This window comes from Pristis pectinata, chromosome 10 (genome assembly GCF_009764475.1).
Source record: "Pristis pectinata isolate sPriPec2 chromosome 10, sPriPec2.1.pri, whole genome shotgun sequence".
NCBI lineage: Eukaryota > Metazoa > Chordata > Chondrichthyes > Rhinopristiformes > Pristidae > Pristis > Pristis pectinata.
The window spans coordinates 90,100,798-90,127,794 of NC_067414.1; the positions used below are offsets into that span (position 1 = coordinate 90,100,798).

The 26,997-nt window shown below is 40.3% G+C and overlaps 1 protein-coding gene across 1 annotated transcript in view; it reads right to left on the minus strand.

Annotated features, from left to right (window-relative positions):
* Positions 1 to 26,997, minus strand: part of ppp1cb (protein phosphatase 1, catalytic subunit, beta isozyme) — an 89,488-nt gene that overhangs the window by 29,670 nt on the left and 32,821 nt on the right. The window contains exon 2 of the mRNA XM_052024317.1: positions 21,037 to 21,168. Coding sequence (XP_051880277.1) covers positions 21,037 to 21,168 — 132 coding nt within the window. The remainder of the gene's footprint in view (positions 1 to 21,036; positions 21,169 to 26,997) is intronic.

The following is a 26,997-nucleotide window of genomic DNA, read 5'->3' on the forward strand; positions in this document are numbered from 1 at the left end:
CTTCTCCATTCTTCAACAGTTTCACCCAGCTCTGATACTTGGATATAGTGGCAGTATAACAAATAAGATACCAGATTAATAATTCAGAGACCTGGACTAACATTCCAGAGATGAAAGTTCAAATCCCACCATGGCAACTGTAGAACTAAATTCAATTAGTCATCTGGAATTTGAAAAAAAAACTAGGGAGGCAGCACAAAGGTACAACTGGTAGAGTTGCTGCCTCATAGCACTAATGACATGGGTTCAATCCTGACCTCGGGTGCTAGCTGTGTTGAGTCTGCACATTCATGTCCACGTGGGTTTATCCCATGTGCTGTGTTTCCTCCCCCATTCCAAAGACTTGAGAGTTGGTAGGTTAATTGGCCACTGTAAATTGCCCCCTCCAATTTGTAAGTGCGTGGCAGAATCCAAGGGAAGTTGATGGGAATGTAAGAGAATAAAATGGGATTAGTGTAAATGGGTGCTTGATGATAGGCGTAGACTCAGTGGGCTGAAGGGCCTATTTCTATGCTGTATGACAGACTCCAACTAACCTTAGTAATAGATGATATTAAAGACCTTTGTTCTCATGTCTTCAGGGAAGGAAACCGGTACAATCCAAAACCTCATGGTCTGATCTCTCTCTGGCTTCACTATTACAATCAGAAAAACAAGTTGCAAAGGTGGCACAATCTATTTTCCCTTGCAACTGGCTGAGTGGCAAAAAGGTCTGACAAATGAAGCATAACATAGGAAATTATGAAATTGTCCATTTTGTCAGGCAAACTTTAAACAAAAACATTATTAAAATGGCAACAGACTGCAGTGAGATTGCAGAAGGACCTGGGTGTCCTGGTACATGACTTGTGAAAGGCTAGAAGGCAAATACAGCAAGTCGTTGGAAAAGCTAACAACACTATTGTTTATTGTGAGGAGAACTGAAGTAAGGAGGTTACGCTTCAGTATATAGGGCAGAGGTGAGACCACATCTACAATAATCTGCACAGCAATGGGCTTCTTATATAAAATGTTAATGCTTTAAAAGCTGTTCAGAGAAGGTTTACTAGATTAATACCCTGAAAGGGTGGGTTACTTAATGAGGAAAGATTGGACAGGCTAGTCTTATATTTGTTGGAGTTTAGAAGAATCAGAGGGGATGTGATTGAAACACAAGATCCTGAGGGGTCTTAGAGTAGCTGTGGAGAAGATGCTTCCTCTCATTAGTGAATCTAAAACTAAACGGTCACTGTTTAAAAAATAAGGCACATTGAAGTCAGAGATCAGGCAAAAATGCAAGTCTTTAGAACTCTCTTCCTAAAGGGCTGTGGAAGCAGAAACCTTAAATAATTTTAAAGCAGATATAGCTAGATACATGTAATCGAGAATATTAAAGGTTACCTTGGGTAGAGAGAAATGAAGAGCTGAAGTTACAATCAATGCCCTACTCCTAATTTGTATGTTCTTAACAAGTTATTACTGTCTGCCTTGAGGTAGAATTGAAAACTCATTACACTAGTGCAATGCTAGGAAAATATTTTCTTTCACATCCCTAAAACGAGAAAATACATGGAACCTTGTAGCACAGAAAAGACTTGACCGACTGTGCCAGTGTCAGCTCTGGGAAAGTCCTCTAAGCTCATTCTTGTGTTCTTTCACAGTCTTACAATTTTTTTTCCTCATTTTTATGCACGTATCCAATTCCCTGTCGAAAGTTATTATTTTATCAGGTTGCCTCACCTTTCCAGCAGAGCATTCCAAGTCAATAGCATCAGCCACTATACGACTAGGAAAAACACTGACAGAAAAGGTGCATGTTAAAATTAACCCCTTGATGACATCAAGGTCAGCTCAAAACAGACTGCTTCAGCCTTCATGATATTTGGATCCAGGGCAGGTAGTTGCAACCTGGCCCAATAACTACATATGCGGTTTTGAGTCTGTGATTGCCTGTTTGTTAAATAAATAGGCACACCTAGTGTGTAGTGAACAATTGTGATTCAACCCAGTGCAATGTTTACATTGCAAATGAAAACGCAGATGGTTGGATGCTTGACTAATCTTTTGATACGCTGTAGTTTAGATTTCAGATCATAACTGGTCACATTTTCTAGCTATTTACTGATCAATACATTACTCACTAACCCACTACGTGTCACTGAGATCACAAAGTTAAGTGCTGCTAAAGACAGACAAGTTCAATCGCACCACAGCAACAATTAAATAGCGGTGGAATAAAAGCAACACAAAAAAGCACTGGAGGAACTCAGCAGTCAGGCAGCATCTATGGAGGGAAATGTACAGTCGACATTTCAGGTCGAGACCCTTCATCTGGACTGGAAAGAATGAGGGGAGATAGCTAGCCTAAAAAGGTGTAAGGAAGGGGTGGAGCAAGAGCTGGCAGGTGATAGGTGGACCCAGGTGAGGAGGGTGATAGGCAGATGAGGGCAGGAATGATGTCAGAAGCTGGGAGGTGATAGGCGGAAGTGATAATGGAATCTGGTGGTGGGGCATGGAATAAAAGGGAGCGAGGTGGGAAGGGGAACTGGTAGGAGTGTGTGGGTGATAGGCAGATGGAGGGAGAGGGTGTGGGTGAGGAAAGATATAGGGTGCTGGGGACCAGTTGGATCAGGAGGCGAGAGAAAAACAAAAATAGGGGTAAAGGGACCAAGGGGGAGCAGTTACCAGAAGTCTGAGCATTCGATGTTCATGCTGTCAGGTTGGAGACTGCCCAGACAGAACAGGTAGGTTTTTTTTCCAGAATATGAGGTGTTGTTCCTCCAATTTTCTTTGGCTGTGACCTGGCAGGGGAGGAGGCCATGGACAGACACGTCCGTGTGGGAATGAGAAGTGGAATTGAAATGGCTGACCACCAGGAGATCCTGGCTGTCATAGCAGACAGAGTGAAGGTGTTCAATGAAGCCATCCCCAAATCTGCGTCCGGTCTCACCGATGTAGAGGAGGCCACGATGAGAGCACTGGATGCAATAAATAACGCCGATGGATTCACATCGGTGAAAGACTGCTTCTCCTGGAAGGGCTATTTAAGGCCCTGGATGGTGGTGAGGGAGGTGGTGTAGGGGCAGGTGTAACTCTGAGCAGTTACAGTCACAAGTGCTTCGGGAGGGAGGGGGAGAATTGGTGGGGAGGGACAGGCGGACAAGGGAGTCACAGAGAGTGATCCCTGCGGAAAGTGGGGAGGGGAGGGAAGATGTGCCTGATGGTGGGGTCCTGTTGTAGGTAGCAGAAGTTGCAAAGAATATGTTGGATGCATACTTTGGAATAAAAGATTGTTATCAGTAATGGTGACCAGTAAATTACCAAACTGTTGTAAAAACCCATCTAGTTCACTCATGTACCTCATGGAAGAAAATTTACCTTAGAACAGTACAGCACAGACAGGCCCTTCGGCCCACAATGTTGTGTCAACATAGCTAATCCCTCCTACCTGCAGAATGCCCATATCCCTCCATTTTCCACTCATTCATGTGCCCATCCAAGCCTCTCTTATGAATTTGCCTCCACCACCCTATCAGGCAACACATTCCAGGCATCTACCACTCTCTCAGTAAAAAAACTTACCCCTCATGTCTCTTCTGAACCTACCCCCTCTCACCTTAAATGCATGCCCTCTGGTATTGGATCACTTAATAAATGGGAAAAAGATACTGCTTGTCCACCCTATGTATGCCCCTCATAATTTTATACACTTCCAACAGATCACCCCTCAGCCTCCACCACTCCAGAGAAAAGAGCCCAAGTTTGTCCTGCATCTGCTGATAGAACATTCCCTCTAATACAAGCAGCATCCGAGTCAACCTCCTCTGCACCCTCTCTAAAGCCTCGACATCCTTCTTATACTGAGGTGACCAGAACTGCACACAATACTCCAAATGCAACCCAACCAGAATTCTATAGAGATGCATCATGACTTCTTGACTTCCATACTCAATACCTTGATTAATGAAAGCAAGCATTCCATAAGCCTTCTTAACCACCCTATCCACCCGTGCCGTCACCTTCAATGAGCCTTCCTTATCAAGTCTGGCTATAGTGACTCCAGACTCACCAACGTGCCCTCTGAAAAAAGGGACCAGTTAGGGGTGGATAATAAATGTTGGCTGGGTCAGTGACAAAAAAATCACCTAATTTATCCTGACACAGAAACACAAGACATTCCGAAAGATTCCAAAATTTTCACTACCATCATATCAAGATTAACTAACATTAGGCTTCGTTTCACTTCGTATTCACTGTTCTCCAACTTCACAGTTGAAATTTGCTTTCAACAATTTATCATGTGATTCTTTATGGCTGGGGTTTAGCTTTGTGTTGTGCATCAGCCCTTGCTATTCCAGTCATTATTCACTTCATAAAGTTTAGGCATTTGCTTCTTTTTAAAGACAGATTTGATTTAAAAATAGAATTGTCAATTAATTCTAAGCCTGGACTCAGACTCACGGCTCCCACTGTGCATCATTGTCAGGGAATAAATGTTTCTTGTGCCTCAGCAACTAATTCTGAGATCAGTTAAAATGTCTCCTGGCCAGATTAGTGGTAAACAGACTTTAAAAAAAGGTGTCTTTAACTGCAGAAAGGCAAGAACTATTTACATGGCATCTTATTACATTCCCTAAATCCTTTGCTTTCAATAAATTACTTCTCCACTTATAGAGGCAATGCATCATTGCTTAGATGTTTACAGCACAAGACATATAAGGCGGCATTATGGCCATAACATTTTTCATGAAGAATATACTTTGGCCAGGATAATTCCCTGATGTCCCTTTAAATAGTGCCTTGGCATCGTATTTATCTACCAAAACAAGGCCAGTATTTATTACCCAGCTCTAGCTACCATTGAAGTGGTGGTCCTGTGCTGTCACTTCAAATTGCAGTGGAGGTAGTACTGTACTGTTTCTAGATCCAATGATGACAGAACATCAATAATCCAGATTGCACTAGATCTGTATCGCATGTATTCCTATCCCTCCCTTACAGTGGCATTGCTTATTTCTGCAACCATGTGGTTTTTCATTTATTTATATTTCATACATTTTTCATATTTTCTCCTAAGATGGGAGGCAGACATTCTGACCCGAGTCGATGCAGGCTCAGAGCAATCCACCAGTCTCACTACACGCATTTCCCTGTAACCTATTCTTCGTCATGTGCCCATCAACTCTACCAGATTCTACAACATCCACTACCAGGGATAATTTACAGTAACCAATTACCCTACCAACCAGAACAGTTCTATATGTGGGAAGAAACCAGAACACCAGGGAGAACCCTGTCTCATGAAAACATGCAACTTCCATACACCGAGGTCAGGATTGAACTCAGATCACTGGAGCCAAGGCACCAACACTACCTGTTGCACAATGGGCTACAGTACCATTCTGAGAGCATGTAAAAGGGTAGCCTAAACTGGAGCAGTCTGTGAACAACAACTAATCTGCAGGCAATAAATCACAGATCACCCCAATGGCCCATTAACAACTCACACTGTGCACCTTCTACTCTTCCTGCATGTATACGATCAGGGACACCCAAAACTGCTGAAAAGCATTTAAAACAAAACATTCAAAATTATTTTTAAAAATCCACATAAAACCACATTAATATTATCTTTAGTATTAAAAAAGGTACTTCACCAATGCAGGGATTGCACCAGATGTGCCAGCTGAAGCTGGGGTAAGACGAGGGGCCAGATGCAAAGTGTATTTGGCCCTTTAGCATAGGACATTACAGAACACCAGCGGATTGTGTCTTTCTGCGTTGCCATGCATAGACGTTGAAGTCAGGTCAAGCTGATATACACTATATAGAATTACCAACTAGCTATCAGTGCAAGTCAGTCTCATATTTCCATCAGGCTTTTAGGTGTCAAAGAATGGCAAGTTTGAAAGTGTCATTGAAAAAGCCTGATGGGTTGCTGCACAGTACTTTGATGATGGCTGACACTGCAACCAAGGTGGACTGGCAGTGCAAAAAGTGAATCTTTAGGGTGAAGGATGCGGGTTATATGATATTGAAACAGGCCCTCAGCCACCCCTTGAGGTAGTACGTTCCAGCTTTCAACCACCCTCTGGGGGGAGAAAAACTTCCTCCAATCCCTAATCTTAAACTTGTGTCCTCTGGTCTAAGGGGAAAGTTTCTCACTATCTACCCTATGTCCTTAATAATTCTGTATACCTCAGTCAGGTCCACCCCTCAATCTTCTGTCTCAAAAAAAAACAAACCCAGTCCACCTTCTCCAGCGCAATCACATTCTTCCTAAAGTGTAGCCATCAGAACTGCACACAGTACTCCAGCTGTGCCAAACCTCCCTGCCACAGCTAATAAAACAATTGTCCTGTATGCCTTACCTACCTTAATTACCTTGGATGTATACAACCTCTGTTCCTCAGTACTTCCTAGGCTCCTTGTATATATTTTGTATTGTATATATCCTAATCCTTAGACCTTCCAAAATGCATCAACTCACATTTTTCAGAATTAAGTTCCATCTACCATTGCTCTACCCATCTTACCAACTCAGTATCATTCCACAGCCCAACTATTCCCCACACTACCAATTAATTTTATCTGCAAACTTATTAATCATGCCTCCTACATTCATATCCAAATCACGTGTATAACAAACAAGAGAAGGTTCAATCTGATTCCCGTGGAACACCCCATGTCAAAAAAAACCTTATCCATTGCCCATCACCAAGCCAATTTTGGATCCAATTTGTGAATTTGCTCTGCATCTCATAGGCTTGTGCCTTTTGGGACATATGGACCTTGTCAAAAACCTTAATGAAGTCCATGCAGATACACCAACTGTACTCCCCTCATTGACACACTTAGTTACCCCTTCAAAAAAAAAAGTCAATCAAATTAGTTATACTTGCAAAATCATGCTATTCTTCATTAATCCCACTCCTGGTAACTTTCACCACCAGCTTGTTATTACATGGTGCATCCCTGCAGTACTATCTGAATAAAAAGCATCACATTTTCTGTGCAATTAAATGGGCTGCTTTTTCTCATAGGTCATCAAGATCCTCGCATGTTGTTGGACCTATATTCATTTGGGCACGTAGCAAGTATTCATCATATTTTTGACCGACTAGTGCTTAAAGCTGGTTTAAAACTTTCAGAATCTGGGAAGGAACAACCTGTCATGGGGTCCCCTGCCTCTGATCCAGATTTCCTTCTTTGAATATTAATGAATCAGATGCAAATTACAACAATCTTTCATTGAGACCATCATTAATGATCAAGTTTTTTTGCATCAGAATATTATCCATACAAAATACCTCAGCTACCACATTTTAGGATTAGAACTCATGACTATAAATCAATGATGCAGGCCTCTAAATTACTGATTGGACCAACAGCATACAACTGTGCTACTGTACCCACTAAATTAAATAGAAATTCCTTCTGCTTCAATTTATGGCATTTAAACTAAACTATATTTTGCCAATGAAGCTTTAAAATACAACAATTGTATTACTTAAAAACATAGCACCTCTGATAATCTGACATCTAGCATTCAGAAATCTGGATAGTTTGGCATCTGGCTCATTCATTGGTCCAGTGTGCAAGCCAGGAATCAGGACTGCTAGTGAGCGGTGCACGAGGGGTGCAACCAGAGCCGGGGTAGGACTGAAGCTGGGTATGCGCCTGGAGCTGAGGTCAGGATCAATCTGAAAAAAAGCAAGCTGAAACTCATCGGGTTCTACTTCCTGCTCCCTTTAAACTGGAAATTTTATTGTACTACTGTGCAACATGTGAAAGTGAAATAAGAGTGTGCTTGGATATTGATGAGCAAGACTAAAAGGTCCAGAAAATCCGCTAGCCCAGCACCAAAATACTGAGGGTGCCGTTCTACTAGAGTTTTACTGTAATTTGTAATGGTTCCCACTTATATGCCTGATACCTAGCCTCAGAGAATTTTATTAATTCAGAGATCAAAGCCATCTTCTTTGCAATGTGGATCTCAGCACAAACTCTGCAACCTCTTCAGTACAAGCTGAAACAGATTGCTCACACTATCTAATTGCTTTGACCTAGAGTCCTCTGCATCATTAAAAACTGATTTATTTCACTTCAGTCATGCCCATCTCCACTCAAACTTATCCTCATCACTGTAATTGTCTTTAAAACACAATACCTCCATCCTTGCAGGCTCCCAGAAGCCACCTTTCATAAACTATAATTGTGCAAAATTCTACTGCAAAAAAAAACCTCTTACTGTTCACTTGATGACCTCTTATCTCAAAATTTAAGACTTTTTTTTAAACCCCACCCAATGGGGTCATTTAATCTCTGCAGTCTCCTGCAATCATACACTTGGCCATACCACAAACTCACTGCTCTAACTGCACATTTATGCCCAATGACCCATCCATCTGTTCCAATATTTGTGGTTGTCTTTAAAACATAGATCCTACTTTTTGGTCCTTTGGATCTTGTTAACATAAAACCATCTCTGATCGAGTGTTTGGCCACAAGCCATAATCCCTCCATGAGTAATTTTTTTTTCCATATGCCTGTATCAGTTCCTAAAAAGGACCATATAAATATGTACTGTCTAATGGCCATGAGATATCCAAGTCTCAGCTAACTTTCTACATCTGTACTATACTCCTCTAGTTTAGGAGAGCTGGATTGTTAGGCTATTACTCACCCTCCTCCATACAAGATGGATCTTCAAGATCAATAGTGCAGACCTCTGGATAATAGTCCATCATGCTACCAAACCTCATGATGGAAAACTCTCCACTTACTTGGATGATTGGAGCCCAACAACATCCCAGGACAAATCAGCCTTCTTAATTGGCATTCATTCCACTACCCAAAACATCCACTCCCTCTTTCACTGATGTACCATGGTCACGGTGTGTATTACATTACAAGCATAGTGCACTGTTCTAACTCAGCAACCTGGAAGGCTAAGAGTGACAGGCATCTGGGAACGTTATTATATTCAAGTCACAAGCCATCCAATTTGCAAAATATTGTCTACTCTGTCATCATCACCATCAAAACTCAAGAGCTGTGAATATACCTTTACCATACAAACGACATTGGCTCAGTAAGGCAGTTTCACCAGCAGCCTGGGGACAATAAATGCTGGTCTAGTGCGTGATGCCCAGGTTCAGTTCATTCATTAAAAAGGTTTGCAAGCCAATTATAGTTAATGCCCACTAATATAACATTTTGTTCTTTCGCACTGTTTATCTGAAGTTAATATCAAAAAATAAATTCAGTTCAGAAGATTAGTTATACTTTTGATTCAGTAGTTCTGAACAGAAGTCTACTCAGGTACAAAGTGAAAGCCTGGTCCAATCTTGGTCAATTCAAACCTGACCCAAATATTTTCCATATGTAATCCATCACCTTACTATTAACAACCATGTTATTCACATGTGGTAAATACTAAGCAAAACATCCTGATCTGGATAAGATACTAAACTGGGCCGGCAGGGAAATCAATACAAACCCCAATGTTTTAGCCGAATATAATCTAACCCAAACCCAACACAGAGTCAGGTCCCATTGATCTATTGATCCCACTGAACCAGGCTCTCATTCTCACTAGACATTTCAGATTCAATTATTTTAGCTTTAATTATAAAGAGAAATTATACATTTATTCAGTTGATAGTTATATCATCAACATTGAAATTTTATTTTACAATGGTGTGCTAACTTATAGAGCATGAAATGAAATTTTAAAAGTAATGCGTTTTGCTTAATTTTTCCATCCATCCTTCAAATTTATAAGCAGCCAAGGATCTATGTAAACTTGTAGGAGTCGATGTTCCTGCAACATTTGTCATATTGTTCATTACAATTTGCCTGATGTATTCAAGAACCTGCTACACAATTTCTTACTGTTGCAACGTTCAGTTGTTGTATTAAGAACTTATCTAAGAGGATGACAATTGCTGTTGTTAGCACAGCATGACCCTGGCCCTGACAGCGAGCACAAATAGATTGTTTCTCACATGGAACGATTTTAGTGTTGGTTCAAGTTCTTTGAAGCAAATCCATGTGATCAATGCCCTCTGTGCAATTAATCACTCACTAAGCTATTTTAGTTGTTAGAATTTACTTTGTTTCATAGTTAAGATAGGTGAATGCAGGAATGGAGAAATTCTTGTAAATCAAAGTATTATGAAGTTAAGCTTGAAATTACCCAATTACCCTAAAATCCACTGACTCAAGAATGCTCAAGCTCAAAAATCAACCTGGTGCCAAAATGACTCAAAACAGCAAGTCATAACTGCACAAATAGCGAGCTTACACTGAACAGATGGCAAGAAAGATTTCTCCCCCCAAAATCCAGTCAGCTTTTATCATGTTTCATTTCAATAATACAAGCAGAATGAAAAAACTTTGATTTATCGGAATGGAAGAGCAGGTTTTAAAAAGACGTGCATAAAAGGAGCATCTTTCACAACTTCTGGACATCCCAAAGCAACTTGTAACCAACAAAATAATTCTCAAGTAGGAAATATGGTAGTCAATTTGTATACAATGACCCAGATATAACTTGTGATAATGATCAAATAATATCTATATTTAAAAAAATATAGAATGCTGGTTGATGAATAAAGATTAGCCGGACGGCACTAGAAAGATCACTCAGAACTTCTCTGCTCTTTGTCGAAGTCATGCTTTAGAATCTTTCACACTTGAGAATGCAGGTGGATTTTGACTGAATATTTTATCCAAAAGATAACATGTTAGCTGGTGTGACCCTGCATCAGACAGAACAGCACTGCAGAGCTGGCCTAGAATTTGTACTCAGATCTCTGGAGTGGACCTGAACACACCCTACTGACTGAAGCAAAAGTGGCCCCACTACGTCAGGGCTGTCAGCCAAATAAACTACCCAAAATACTAAGAAAGGGGTGGAGAGAGACATTGGTCATTATATTAAGAGAGTTATTGAAAAATTATTCTTAGAAAGAAATGGTAAAGAGGTCATTTGACATCACTTCCTAACAGTCAAAAATACTGCTGCTTTAGACAAAGCTGCTCCAAGCTTTCAGTCAATAGCCTTCATCCAGGTACTTGTTACATGCTTTGAGAGTTTCTGCCTCCATCACCTTTTCAAAGAATTCTTGACTTCACTATTTTGTTACTTTTCCTTCAAATCTGCTAATTCTTTTGCCAATTAACTCAAATTTGTATCTGTCCCCTAGTTATCAACCTCCTTGTCAAGGCAAATAGGCCTTTTCTGCTGACCTGTCCAGACTTCTTACAATTTTATACCTCTCAATTAAACCTCTTCTCAGTCTCCTTTGATCTAGAAAACAATGCCAGACAAGTCAGATCTCTTTAGGTCAAGGAACGTCCACAAAACCTCCACTGTCCCCTTTCTAGTGTTATCAAATTCTTCCTGTGATGCAATGACTGGAACAGGACAACATACTCAAGCTTGGTCTGCTTCTTCAATATATTGTTAAAATATAGCAAACACGACTCAAAGCCAAGTATCCAATATGCCTTCTTAGCCATGTTATTTATCTATTCTGTATTTATCCAGCCTGCAGAAACATCTGCTTTGTGGCCTGCCATCAATGTATCTGCTCTCAAGAAGTAAAAGTAAAGATAGCATCTATTGTCATTGTGTGACTTGGTTGTCCATTGGAGTACGCCCATTGACTTTAAGTGGTTAGGCACTCCAGGCAGAGCCCTCGACAACAGACCGAGCAACTGTGCCTGCTATTAATATCTCTCCTGCAGGAGAGACTGCTCAGCAACTTTAAGTGCAGCCAGTAAACTTAGAAGATTTTAGAAACCAGTTTGTAAGTATGACACATCTATATTCAAACCAAAAAGATCACCCAGTAATTCAGGCTTGTGCCTGCCTGTAACATGGGAGATATAAACTTATCTTCAAGTCCACAGAATGATTTGCAGCTTATGGCTTTATCCTGTCTCAATTACAAGAGTGACTCATCCTGTGAATCACAGTACTTTTAAATACAGTTGGATAGAAATACTTTTGCAATTTAAGAGATACGATCAAGTTTACAGATGACACAAATTTTGGTGGCATTGTTGATAAGGATAGTTTTAGGTTATGGAATGATATAGATCAGTTGATAAAATGGGCAGATAGAATTTAAACCTGATCAGTGTGGGGTGATCACCAATAACAATAGGCCAACACACAATGAATGGTGGGGCCCCAGGGAGTATTGAGGAACATGGGGACAATGGTGTACAAGTCCAAGGATCCCCAAAGGTGGCAGCACAGGTAGATATGTTGATGAAGCAGGCATATGGGATACTTGCATATACACCATGATCTTCATAGTTTTGAAAGTAGTAGGAAACCTTCCCCAAAGCAGATACATCTAAAACTAGAGAGCATAGCTTTAGGATAAGGGGCAAAAGGTTTGGAAGGGATCAGCAGAGAACTTTCTCTCCCCACCCCCACTAACAGGTTGGATGGAATTTGGAATGCACTGCCCGAGAGGGAGATGGAGGCAGGTACAACTTTTAAGTAGCATCTAGATGAGCATTTATATCTCCATGGCAGAGAAGGCTACAGACCAAGTGCCAGTAAATGAGATTAGTATAGATGGATATTTGATGAGTGGTAGGTTGAGTCAAAAGGGCCTGCTTCAGTGCTGTACTGCTCTAAATGGAGACTGGGGGCTATTCACATGGTGATCACTTAATTTTTATTTTGTTTAGCTTTACCAAGAACTTCAGATCATTTTTCAACCATCGACTTTTTGCAGAAATGCAAATAGTCTTTTACCAAGAATAGCATAGGGGCCCAGGGTCCTCCTCTCCAATGAGGCTTCCAAATACACAGAGAATATTCTGAAAAATAAAGCACAATGACTATCAGAATTATTTTCTTTTGAGGGCATTTCCACCAAGAAAGATATTTAATTTTCTTGAGATGGGAGGGAAGGGGTGCCTGCCTTGTGATCTCCATTGATTGGTTGCTGGTTATTTATAGGATTTTACAAGGAGTTACAGAGTGTGAGACAGAAACAGAAAACAAGGAAAAAGAGCAAGCAGAAAATTAAATGCCAAATAAATCTGCTGACTTTAGCATACCATATTGTGACCAAGCTTGGTCACTCAGGAAGGTGCCAGAACTCAGCTCCTGATTATGTGGATCAAGTGGTTTCTCCACTTATTCTAAAGTGCGCACATAGCCTGTTTAACGTGGTCCTCATCAAGTCCCTACTGGTAGATACCTGACATAATTCCTGTTCTATGAAAAGCAAAAAAATAAACTGCTGGTGGAAAACTCAGCAGTCGAGTAGCATCTATGAGGCAAACAGACAATGTTTCAGACTGAGACCCTGCATCAGTACAGAGTGTAGATGGAAGATGGCCGGTGTAGAGAAGCAAGAGGGAGGAGCGAGATAGAGGCTAGTAGGCAATAGGTGGAACCAGACTGGGGGGGTGGGGGAGTTTGGGCTGGTGGAACCAGGTGGGGAAGGTGAACGCAAGGGAGAAGAAACCCAGGTAGATAGGTATGTGGGTGATGGGCAGACTGAATCAGGTGGGGGAGGATGGTGAATGGAAAAAAAAATGAATAAAGGGGCATAGAACCTGGGTGGACTAGTGGGAGTCGGTTACCCGAAACCAGAAAATCTAATGTTCATACCATTTCATAGGTTACCCAAAGGGATGTTCATAGGTTACCCAAGGGGAATAAAAGGTGCTGTTCTTCTAGTGTGTGTTTGGCCTCACCGCGACAGTGGAGAAGGTCAAGGACAGAAAGGTCAGTGTGGGAAAGGGGAGTTGAAATGACATGCAACTGGAAGCTCAGGATGGTCATTGCAGACAAAGTGCGAGTGCTCTAAGTCCTGCGCCATCAAGGTGTGCAACAAATGGAGGAGGGGGGCCAAGTACTGCCCCCATCCTCCATTTGTTCACAAAAGGCAAATTATCATTGGCAAGTTAAAAAAAACATTATGCAAGTGGGAGGTAAAATTACACATTGTGAAGTTTTACAACGTGAACCGAATTGAAGCAAATGACAAACTGAACAGCAATAAAGTTGGAACAGCAACTTCAAGTCACAAGCTTGATGTCCATTGAGCAAGACTTGAAGTGAATATTTTGGAGCATTTGAGGTCATGAAAATCAAAAATCCAGAAGTTCATTAAAAAATTTAAGAACCGATTTTAAAGCATTTGAAATTCCTCCCACTTTTAAGTTCAAAAGTTTCCCATTGCTTTGTCAATACATCAGATCTGTAGATGCATGTGCATCACACTCTGGATACCAGCAATACCTGGTGCGCCTGTTGCCGTAAACTGGGTCACACCAGTTCCTGTCAGAAAAGGATGTTCTATTTGGATTTCATTTTCCTCAAGTGCAACCAGACCATTTTTATGAATTGATGAGAGTACTATATATTGTAGCAAACCTCAGGCTTGTCATTCCCAAGCTACAAGGTTGCAAGGAGACTGCAGAGCAACAAAGTAGATGACCCCAGCACCACAGTCATCAGTTTGCTCAAACCGTACACTGAGACAGCATTCACTCAAAGATCACGTCCTCGTGCATCATCTGACACGGTATACTGATTTTCATGAAACTAACCATAAATTGCCTGCTTTGTAATCATCTAGTCAATGATTAAAAAAACAAAAGGGATTTTTTTCTAGGTTGACAGGAGGTCTATCTGGCTTCGCTGCTATATTTCAAATGGATACAGTGATAATTAATCTTCAACTGAATATGAGGGTAGTCAGAACGTTTTATTAGCCAAGCCCCAGCCAGATGTTCTGTAAATTTAATATATACTTTAAGGATACAACATGGATTTTGAAAATGTATAAAGTTCACCACAATAAATCGGTCTTAATTTTGTTTGGCTTAAATACAATAGGGAAGAAGTTGAGCAAATCTAATAACACCCACTCAGTGAATGTATTGTAGATGATTTGATTAAGTTTAATTATGAATTGGGCTGTAAGTTCAGGGCATTTAATTGCTATGTCTGTAAGGTTTTAATTTGCTGCAAGTCACAACAAAGATGTTATTTACATAACAAACTGCAAACAGAATTAGATTGAAGTAACGATTACTACTTAGCAACAGCAAATGAAGAGATCTTCTCAAGCCTAGTAGTGACAATATCTTTTATGTTAGGATAATCAAAGGCTCCAAAATATGGATGACATAGGATCACAATGACACTAAAGACCATTAAGGCCAACTAACCCACACCTATGTTCATGCTCCACTTGAGCTCTGCCATCTTTCCTCATTTAAACCTATCAGCACAATCTTGTTTTTGTCCAATCTCCCCTCAAGTACATTTGGATTACTCACTTCAAGTATTCCCCGTGGCAGTGAATTCTCACTCTTTGGTTAAAGGAGTTTCTTTCAAATTCTTGTTGACCACCCTACATTGGTGGCTGCTAGTTATGCTCTTCCCCACAAATGGTAACATACTTCATCCACTGTTAAATCCTTTCATACTTTTTAATAAACCCCTCTTAGGTCTTGAGAGCAAAAAAAAGTAGTCGAACTATGGGTTTGATTCAGGTTTTGCACGACTTCCCTACCTTTCAATTTATTCCTCTAGAAATAAACCCAAGTGCTTTGTTTGCTTTCTTTTTAAAAGGCCTTGCTAACCTGTGGTGTAGTCATTGTTGCATTTGTGCTTCTGATATCCCTTTGTTCCTCTACATCATGTAGATATGCACCTTTCAAGTAGTAAGTACATTCCCTGTTCTCCATACCAAAATGTTCTGCTCCACTCCTGCATTTAACTTCGTTTGCCAATTAATTGCACCTTTCTGCAAGCTCACTAATATCCTCCTGTACCTCTCTACCTCTTAAGTGGCCTGTACACTATTAGCAAATTTGATCCTTTGTTATCTTTTATCTCAATCCATTTGGATTCTGTTTTCCTTTTTGCTATATTTTTTCTACTGCTATTATGTTAACCCAAATAACTACTAGTCCATCTCTGTATTTACTTACTTGCAGCACTCCACTCACTAATAGCCTAGCTGATATCTTTCTCAAGCTTGCTGACAAGGTGGCAACTCTTCTTCTGGTACATCAACAATTGCATTGATGCAGCCTCCTGCACTCATACAGAACTTGAAAATGTCATTACTTCTATTGCCATTTCAAGCCCTCAGACTCCAACAGCTATCTCGACTATACTTAATCCCACCTTTCCTCCCATTTTATTATCCCAGTTCCACCATCTGCATTGCATTTCCTTTGATGATCAGACTTCCCACATAGGTGCCTTTGCAATGTCTTCCTTCTTCCTGAACCATGGCTTACCCTCTTCCATAGCTGACAGAGCCCTTGACAGCATCTCATCTATTTCTTGCATCTCTTCTCACTCTTTCCTCTAGAGAACAGCAACAGAATTCCACTGATCCTCACCTTGCACCCCAGACTCTGCAATCAATAAATCATCCCTTGCAATCTGTCAGCTTCAATAAGATGTCACCACCAGACATCTTCCCCTCTCCTCTTTCAGCATTGCAAAAGGGTCCATTTCTTTTGTGACTCCCTCACAGCTGCTCTCCCATCCCCACCAACTTACTCTCCATACTGCAGCACTTTCCCATGCAACTGCAGGAGATGCAACACCTGTCCTCTCACCTCTTCCCTTCCCGCCATCCAGGGATTCAAACAGTTCTTCCTGGTGAAGCAACGGCTCATTTGCACCTCTTCTAATCTAGTGTACTGCACTCAGCGTTCACAATGCGATATCCTCTGCATTGGACAAATTAAAATCATTCACCGACTTTGTGCTTGGGCCACAGGAGTGATCACAAGCTTCCCGTTGTCTGCTATTAATTCCCCATCTTACTCCCAACTCTGGCCAGTCTGTAGTCTCCTGAACTGTTATAACAAGGCCCAATGCAAGCTTGAGGATAAACACCTCACGTTCCCCCGAAGTGGCAGTCTTCCAGACTCAATGTCAAATGTCTACACCTTTAGGTGACTTGGTTTTCTGTCTTTATCAGAACTGGGCATTTCTATTGCAAGTTATCCATCTGTGACCTTGGCTCAGTTTCTCTCTCACTATTAGCACAGCACGTCCAACAGCCTTGCGTTTTGCAACATTTTAGATTCCTTTGTTAGTATTATCATTCTCTAAATGTTGCCATTCAATCAACTACACTCATCTCCATGACACCCTGGTCCCACTTCATTGTTGATATTCCCTTTCTCCCATCTGTTCCCCCCACTTTTCCTGCAATTTCTTTATGGTGAAGGATTTTCGACCTGAAATGTTGATTTTTAAGGGATAAACTTTTTGTAGTTTCTCTCTCCAAACATGCTGCCAGACCTGCTGAGTGTTTCCTGCATTTGCCGTTTTTAATTTCAGATTGCCAACGTCAGGGTTTTTTTTAATTCCCTTTATCATCATTTCTGTATGTTAACACCTAATTGTTACCTAATTTGCAGTCCTGATTTTTCTACAATTATGTAGAATACCATTTATTTCTGTCACTGTGTGCATTGCTGCATGAAACAATTTAATTCATTTTTAATAGGATTTCCTCTCACTCTGGCTAACCTATTGACTCCATTTGCTCTGCTGACGTTAATGCCCTCCTTGATTTTCTTCTGCATCCTCTCCCCATTCCTACACCACCCCCCCCCCACCACCAACTCCCAAGTTTTGCTGGGGTCTTTAGGCAGTTTGCATTTTCTTTGTAGATCCCTCTCCTGCCTTTCTTACTAGTTTAAACCTTTGCCACCTCCTACTTATTCTGTCCTAGCAGAAAGGGCAAGAGTTTTACTTGACTCGGTAGTCAGGGAGATAGGTCTGAGTTTGCCTAAACTAGTAACTCACCTCTTAGCATATTACAAAAACTAGAACTCAGTACGTCACAAAGTCAATGTAAGAACAGGCTTCCAGATAGTGGGGGCAATCGACATATAGCTGAACATTAAAACTAGCTGAATTTGATCAGTGACAGCAATTATACTTACTAGAATAAAAATCTATACATTACTAGATTAAGTTTATGGAAGGCTTGGCAAGTACAAATCAGTAACTGAAATTCATAATTTTAAGCACTTTAGGAGATTCGGATATCATGAAAAGGTGCTGCATAACTACACTTTTTCTTGATACGCCTCTTCCTGCTACCATTTCCTTCTGCTTTTAAAGAGGTGAGCAGCACTCTATGCTGCAGTGCCAACCAAAAGTATGGTGCACAGGTTTTGACATTCTACCTGCATTGCCACCATTAGTTAAATGGCGAAAGACCAAGCAAAACAAATTGGATGAAGTGTCTATGATTGCTGACCTCATTGTAATATTATCAGAGCACAGCATGCAAGAAAGAATAGGTTACGCAATATTGCGATTGATAGCACTGCTCCAAATCAGTAATAGACCCCTTATGAGAAAATACAAAAACAAAAAATGTTTGGCACTATCAGGGGAGAAAGGAGAGATTTCATATTGGCAGAGACACAATCACCAGTAAGATTACTGCTGGCAGCTGACTATAAATAGAAATTTAGTGACTATAGATTAGTATTCATGCTGAGCACAGCAGACTTCCTACTGTGTTACTGGCATAACTCCAAGTAAATGTACTTTTGAGACACATGAATGTAACAACCATCCCCTGCCTGGAATATTAGATTGTTTAATGAAAGCTTCATCAAACTGAAAAGGGCAAGCATATGGATAGAAATACATTACGTTCTTAATGGCTTAAATTAGATGGAGATCAAGCATAGCATATCCAAGGTTTCTGATGTGAGGGACACAAAGTTAATTCTGTCTAACAAGTTAATTAACTAAACAAGATGACAGCTGATGGAACATAATATAGGAAGTGCAAGGCTATTCACTGCGTTTGAAAAAAATAGAAGTGGTTCTTTTTTTGAATGGTGATAAGCTATTTAAAGTTGCCGTTAAAAGGGACAAGTGCCCTTGAACACATAACACAAGCAACTAGAAGGAAATGCTTTATTGGCCTTGTCAGCAATGCCCATATACCACATATAATGAAAAAACTTCCATATGTGTACCCAAAGTATACCTGTTTTAGAGATTGCAGAAAAAGTTTCACTAGATTCATTTCTATGAGAGCTGTCCCATAAGAAAAGGTTCAATTATATTCTCAAGTTCAGAATAACGAGAAATGAAACAAAAAGATTCTGAAGGAGCTTGGCAGCATGTCTGCTGAAAGTAAGTTCTGCTGGCTAGAGAGTCTGTATCTGGGGGATTACAGAACTAGGGGATGGTGTTGCCATCAGATTCTGATGAAAAACACCTTCTCAGAGTGGCAAGAGTTTTTGGAGCCATCTACCATAGAGAACAGATTCCCAGTCAAGTAAACACAAAGCCTGGATCAGCCATGAACATACTGAATCTTGGAGCAGACTTAAGCTACATGGATATTTGTTGTTACCTGGCAGAAAAAGCAGAAAATGTATTCAAAATAGCATTCCTGTTAAGAATACAATTCAATTCTCAAATGATAAGGCTCCCTTATTTTGCCACTGCTTTACTTTCTTGAAAGGCGATTTCAAAGGACATAATCTGGCTCCCTTACTGTTCCCTAATAGGTCCACTGAAATGTTCATATCAAATGGCCTTTCAATCCAATAACCTGCACCATTTGAAGTTGAAAGTTTTAACATTAGGTTCAAAGAAGACTTTAATAAAATGCAGAGGGAAGCTGAATGAAATTTCACTTGTTTCCCTTCCTTTATACTTGCCATATTGTGCTAACTTTATTTAAAACCAGCAGACTGGTAGGACTCAGGCCTTAAAATGCAAGGTTGAATCCATTTGTGTACATTCGATCGCAAAGGAACAGCTGATTTTGGCAGATGATTCAAATGTGCAAAAGAAATCACAAATCTCACCTAGATTTTCAAACATTGTGGGGACCTTTTTTGAACTACTTTCAAAACCTTTGATTTGGTGGTTAAAGTACAGAAAATGGCTAGTAGCATTATGTGATAAGGGTTTTTCTGTGTCTTTTTTTTAACCAAACAGCTTCGGTCTTGGTAGTGGGTTTAGATTTTTTTTTGTAATAAAATTATTCCAATTTAGTCGCTATTAATTATCATTTTTGATTACCATTATGGGGTATTGAGATTTTAAATACGATTCAAGACAATGTATTTAGTATTATTTTATCTTTATGATTCACATATTCTGTATTCTTTATGTGGAATCAATAAAAATATTGTAAAAAGAAAAATAAATCACATGCCATTGCATTGTATTACACCACCCACACGATCCCAGTGAAGACATCTCCAAAAATATCATTATGTCCCCAACCCATTTTACTAGAACTCTAAATTCAGAGTATATCTTCAACAGCTCTTCTGCTAAATTCCTGCAAAAACCATCCACTACATTGGCTCTCATCTGACATATTTCAATGGCTGCAACAAAAGCTGAGATCAATTAAAGTCTTCAATGCCATTTAACATTCTTCAACAGAAAGACAGACTGGTTACCGCCTATTGACTTGGAGATGCATTGTGTACTCTCTTAACAGGATGAAATCAACCACGTGACCAGTTGGTAGCTGTTTTTAAATGTGCTTTTAAGAAAAAGTGACAATGACTGGAAATTCTGTTCTAGCTATTCAAATACTGGAGGTAATGCCATGTACTCCAAAGGAATTTTTGCTCTCCAATTTAATGGATTACTCGGGGACAGAAAACAAACAAATCCTAATTTAGGTGCTTTAAAAATTTAAAGCATTATCAGGTCTAATACAAGATGAACCAACTACAGCACAAAGCTTACTTTCATTAGAGCATAATAATGCCTTAAACCCAACTTCAGAGGATTACTCCTTGCTCTTCCAATGGGATATATTTCACAAACCAGCCTAATCACATAGCTTCTGAAACTCCTGATTCGACCTGAACTGTGGACAGTTTTATGATTGGACCTTTATCTTCTAGGAAGTCAGCCAAATTGATTTGACAATAGAGATAGATTCCAAGCTACAGCTTGCAGAACATCTAGAGTGAACATTGTCAGCAACACAGCAATGATTTAAGTCCAAAGTAACCCTGTTGCCTTACCACAGATCTTCAAGGGTGCTTCCAACTCCAAAAGGATAGGTTGGCTGAGAAAGATCTCCCGTGACTTTATACACAGGCCCCGCACTTCGGCCTCTGTCATCTGTACAATTTTTCCAGGGCGGCATCCTCGCACTATAAAAGAACATAATCAGAATTTTACAACAAACAGTAGATTATTCAGCTGATCGCTAGCTCACAGAACAAAGTCTCGGACAGCCTCATTCGTCTGTCCTTTTCCAAAAGTCTTTTTCCAAATACTGTTCGACACCTTGGAAACTGAGGGATTCTGTTTACATGACTGTTTTAACATTGCTCTGCTATTATACAGCCAATGACTGGTTTAAAAGACGCAAGCTACCACATTGTACAAACTATGTAATATTTTAAAAAGGACAGAAATTACTATGTACATCAACTTTTGTAGACAGACCAACATTCACTCCCATCCCACTCGCACATAAAACCCATGCAATTCAAATACCACTTCACACAATTGCATGCATTGTCTTACAACTTAGTGGGGACAGTAGTATGTAATAACTTTTTTTTAAAAAGCCATACAAAGCAGTTATTGACTATTTTAAAATACAATTACAGGCTGTCCCTGGGTAATGAACAGGTTGTTTTTATGGATGTCCATAAGTTGATTTTGTCTATGGTAAACATACCTCCATGGTATTGTAATGAATGGCATGAAAGCACACAAGGCTGATAAGAATTACTAAAAGTGGAAAGAGAGAGAGAGGGAGAACTAATTCTGCCATGTGTAGGAACAAATGCATGTATGTATGTTGGACTTTTGAATTTAATAATATTATGGGATCTTGCTTGTATACAGGGATGTCCATAGGTCAGACACTCTTAACCCGGGGATGGCCTCCACATTATATAATACGCAATAGATTACAGATGCAGTGCAACAATGTGAAAAACAATGCAGCAAGTACAATTTGCTTTGAAGTCTCTCTCATGAGTAAACATGCTGCAGCCTCAAGTTTGGAGGCATTGTGGGCTGTTAGTTTTCTCCTCTTTTACTTAGTCTCCCATACTCCCTAGAGCAAAGAAAGGAATAACTTTACCAGTTAACTTTGTTGAAAACATCAATATTTTTAATTATATTGTCTTTTAAGAATTATCTGACTTTTAAGTCATGCAAGTTCCTCATCCTTATGTGCCAAGCATAGCCTGAAGCACAGGCTGGAGTTTCTGGTCGTCACAGAGTAGGTGGTGGTCAGCTATCAAAACCAAGGTTTTTATTTTAATAGCACGAGGGGCCAGCCGGCCACTCAAGCTGATTTTCTACGAGAACAATCCAGCCAGTCCCATTTCCCAGAGCAATTTTCCTCCCTTGTGTCCGACCATTTTCCTCCTGAAAGCAGCGATCAAATCCACTTCCAGGTGATGAATTGCAGATCATGACAACTCATGGAAAAAATTTCCTTCTATCACCCAGTCACTTTGTCTTCTCTAATTGTAAACCCTTCTGCCAACACAAACTGTTTTTCTCCCTACTGCACCTTGGCCCTTCGTGATTTTAATCAGCATGAGCAAATCACCTCTCCAAGAACATTCCCAACTTCTCCAGTCGGTCTACAGTGCCAAAATCCTCTGTCACTCAGACTTTTCTACTAAGGACAGTGCAAGGAACAATACCAAGGAACTGGTGCACTTTGCTGAAGAGTGGAATTAATAAACAGTTCTCACAGTTTTGCTTCTTAAAAAAATGAAAGGTAAATGTCATGGGAAATTTTTCTCTATTAAAATCAAAAGGGGAAAAAATAATCTCCCACTATTATCAACCAGCACAGACGCAGGCCAAACAGGCAGAAGTGGCAGACTGAATCCAACATTGCCTTATTGACAAGATGGGATGTTGGTTGACGGGCATCTTGTGACTGGAAGGCTGTTACCAGTGAGGTACCACAGTATTTAGCAACATGCCTCTTGCATTTTTAAAAAAAAATTTTATATATATTTTTAAATCCAGATTATAGAGGCATAATAAAGTTTGGAGATGTCACAAAAATCTGTGTGGTTGACCACGAGCAGCAAAGTTTTAACCTGCAGGATGATCTAAGTGGTCTGGCCAGCTGAGCAGAGTGGAATTTATTCCATAGAACTGCAAGGCACCACAGTTGGTGGGGTACAACAAGGTACAGGAATGTAGAATAACTGGGAGGATGCACGATAGTGTGAAGGAACAGACAAACCTGTGTATGTTCACACATCCATGTATGCAATAGGACAAGTTAATAAAGGTTAGAAAGGCATGAGAGATGCTTTCCTTTACAACAGACAAACAGAATACAAGGGCAGGAGAGTTACCCCAGAACTGTATGCAGCACTAGTTAGGCCACAGCTTCAGTACTCGCACAGACATGATCAGCTCCTACCAGACAGGTATGACTACAGTAGGGAGGGTGCAGACAAGATCTACAAGAGTTGCCAGGACCAGAAAGTTGTAGATATTAGGAAAGTCTGGGTAAGCTAAGGTGGTTTTCTTGGGAACAGAGAAGGTTGAGGAATGATTTAATTGGGGTGTATAAAATTACAAGGGGTCTAGACAGAGTAAATTGGAATAACCTATTTTTCCTGAAGAGAGGGGTCAATAATCAAGGCGAGGTATATTTAAAATAGTTGAAGGATTAGAGGGCAGATGAGGAAAAGTTATTTTAACCAGTGAGCTGCTCACTGCCTGAAAGGCTGATGGAGACAAACCCTCAATACACTCATACACTCAATAGTACTTGAATTAATCTTCTCCATGGTGGAGAAGCTTGTGTGGTCCTGAGATCCCAAGAGCAATGCCGTCTGGAGCTATGCTCCTGGTAGGGTCACCCATGGCGGTAAGGTCGATGGTGAGGTCCCTGACAAAGAACAATCCAACCAAGTCCTCAACAGTGGAACAGGCGGACGAAGTTATTTCGAACAACAGCTGTGAAGGCGGATGAAGGCTGCAACAAATCCATCAGCTACAATCGTCGTGGTTTCCATGCCATTGGAATCAGTTGGTTGCTTTGTGAAGTATCGTGTGCTTTTTGTAGTGCAACATCAAGTATACATTAAACAAATACACGCACAGGCGTCTTCGCTCTGTCGGCTACTTCAAGTCTCTCAGCGATCGGGGGATTGGACATAAGCCACTTGAGAGTCCATAAATAGATCAATGGAATGAACACCATCATCCTCGACCTTGAGGGATAGCCACGACAATGACTTGAATTAATACATTAAGAGTCCTCACTTGTAGTGATACAGACCTAGCTGTGGAAGGTGGGATTTGGTTGGGAAGTTTTATTTTGACTGGTAAGAGTGTCCCTCCAAGCTGTAAATTTTCTATAGTTCCATCTTTTCTTGCCTTTTTATTGAAAGCGGAGGGAGATCAACTTATCTGGCCTCCAAGGAAGTTGATCTCCCTCCGAGAATACAGCAATGACAACAATAAAGAAGCAAAATCTTTTGCAAAATTCTGAAAGCTTTTTGATCCAGGCAGAGTCCCAGCACCTGCTGTATGCATTTCTGAAGCAAGCTAACCCCAGGCCCAATTTCAAATCACTACCAACAGCTGGAATGAATCTACTCAGACATACAGGGCAGCATTTTGTAATGGACAGCATTTTGGGTTGTGAAGGAAGAGGGGGTTGGGGGATTGGTGTGATTTTGAAGCAAGAAACCAAGGCTTTGCATATTGATAGAAGATTTAATATGTATTTCTTTCCTTTTAAAGTGATATCCAGGAAGCATTCTGGAATGAAAGTCAAATGAAGACCTTAACACATACAAGGAAAGGTGTGCATCATGTGGCAAAGGAAGAAAACCAAAATAAACCCTAAGAGCCCTCAATAGTGATTTTCAGTAACAAGTTTTGTTTGGTGCTGAAGTAACTGAGTCCATTCCCTATTGATAGCTAAAATAATCTATAGGTCTCACATCAAACTTCAATATAGCAAAGTTTGCATCATTACATGCCTGATTAGATCAATTTTGACCAAGTAAAAATTTGAACCTTCACTGCAACTGCAACTGCCACTGAACAGAGCTTTTCAGAAATCCAATGTCTTTATTGACAATCCAAACTAGACTGCCCAAAGACTGTTTTACAGTTGTAGTTCTCCTTAGAGGTTAAAAGTTAGCACAAAGAACAGTACAGCACAATACAGGCCCTTTGGCCCACAATGTTGTGCCGACCTTTAAACTTTGCCTAAGACTATCTAACCCCTTCCTCCCACATATCCCTCTATTTTAAATTCCTCCATATGCCTATCTAGCAATCTCTTGAATTTGACCAATGTACCTGCCTCCACCACCGCCCCATGCAGCGCATTCCATGCCCCAACCACTCTCTGGGTAAAAAAAAACTCCCTCTGATATCTGCCTTGAACTTCCCACCCATTACTTTAAAGCCATGCCCTCTTGTATTGAGCATTGGTGCCCTGGGAAAGAGGCACTGGCTGTCATAAAACAATCTGGTGGCATTATCTTATTTTGAAATAAGATATTTAAATAGTAATTGCCATTTCAAAGTATGACAAATTCTGTTAATGTAGATTAACTTCAACACTAAGTTTTCCTTAGTGATACCCTCTGCCTCCATATCACTAGGTTGTTTATTCAGGCTATGAGACATAAGTACATAATAGAGGCTATGAATTACTAAGGAAGCACTGCCCTGATATTGTTTGACAAATAAAAAGCATTTACACATTTGTCATATCAGATAGATGGAAAAGACTTAAATAAAGAGCACACTAGTCCTCCTTGCTTTCCTGACCAATAGTTAGCCCTCTACCTCTAAAAACGTCACAATGCTGAAAATCAAAATAAACTACATTTGTAACTCTGAAGTATTTCCAGACAATACTGGAAATACTCAGCACTTGCAATGCTGCCTGACCTGCTGAGCGTTTCCAGTATCAGAATACTGTTTGTGGGAGCTTGCTGTGCACAAAACCAGCTGCCACATTTACAAGTGACTACACGTCAAGGTAAATCATTGGTTTTGAAGCACTTAATACTACCCTGGGGTTGTAACATGTGCTACACAAATGCAATGTCTTTCTTTTGCTCCGAATTATGTTGATTAATTCTCCACTTGGTCAAACTGTTCTCCTGAGTGCGAATACATAATCCTGTCGACATTTTCTCCCCCTCCGCTTAGCTAAAAAGAGCGCCTTGCATTATTGTTGATGCAGTCTTTTAGAAACGTTAAACTGAGGTCTTATTTGTCAGGTCTATTGGAGTAAGAGACAGTCTTAGTGAACCGTCTCCATGTACTGGAAACCTAACCCCTCAAACTCTACTGAAACCGTAATAAAAATAGTAAATGGAGATACTCCACAGGCCAGCTGAACTGCAACTTTATTAGCTGTTTGCCATCCATAACAAGATTTACCTCCAAACGTGACTGCACCTCAACTAATTGGAGGGAAGCTTTTTGGCATGTCCTAAGAATATAGAAGCAGCTATATAAGTTCACATTTGTTGTTTCCTATTTAGGTGTAACTCAATAGATTGTTGCAAGATGACATTCCACATGTCTGTCAATCAACAAATGCTAAACAGCCAGTGCAAACACAAATTCTCCACTGGCAAATGACTGATTTGGTCACAACATCAAAGCAAGAAGAGAGATGAAAGCATGTACTAATAACTAATGCAGCTTCTGACCTATGGAACAGAACAGCACAAGCCAACTGCATGCCTGTCCCCACTGACAGCGGCCACCATTTCAAACTATCAGAAGAAACTGAAGATTCAAAGGTCAACTACACTGATCTAAATTAAGCATGCCTGTGCTTGATAAAGAATTAAAATAAACTTAACGAAGCAACAGGTGTGAACTTGGTTTGAAGGCAATGAAGCCAAGGTTTTTCTCAACACAGTGTGAAAATTTGGTAGGTGACGAGTTTCAGTTGGAGGAGTGGGGGGTAGGGACAGATAGAGAAGGTGCAAGTGATCATC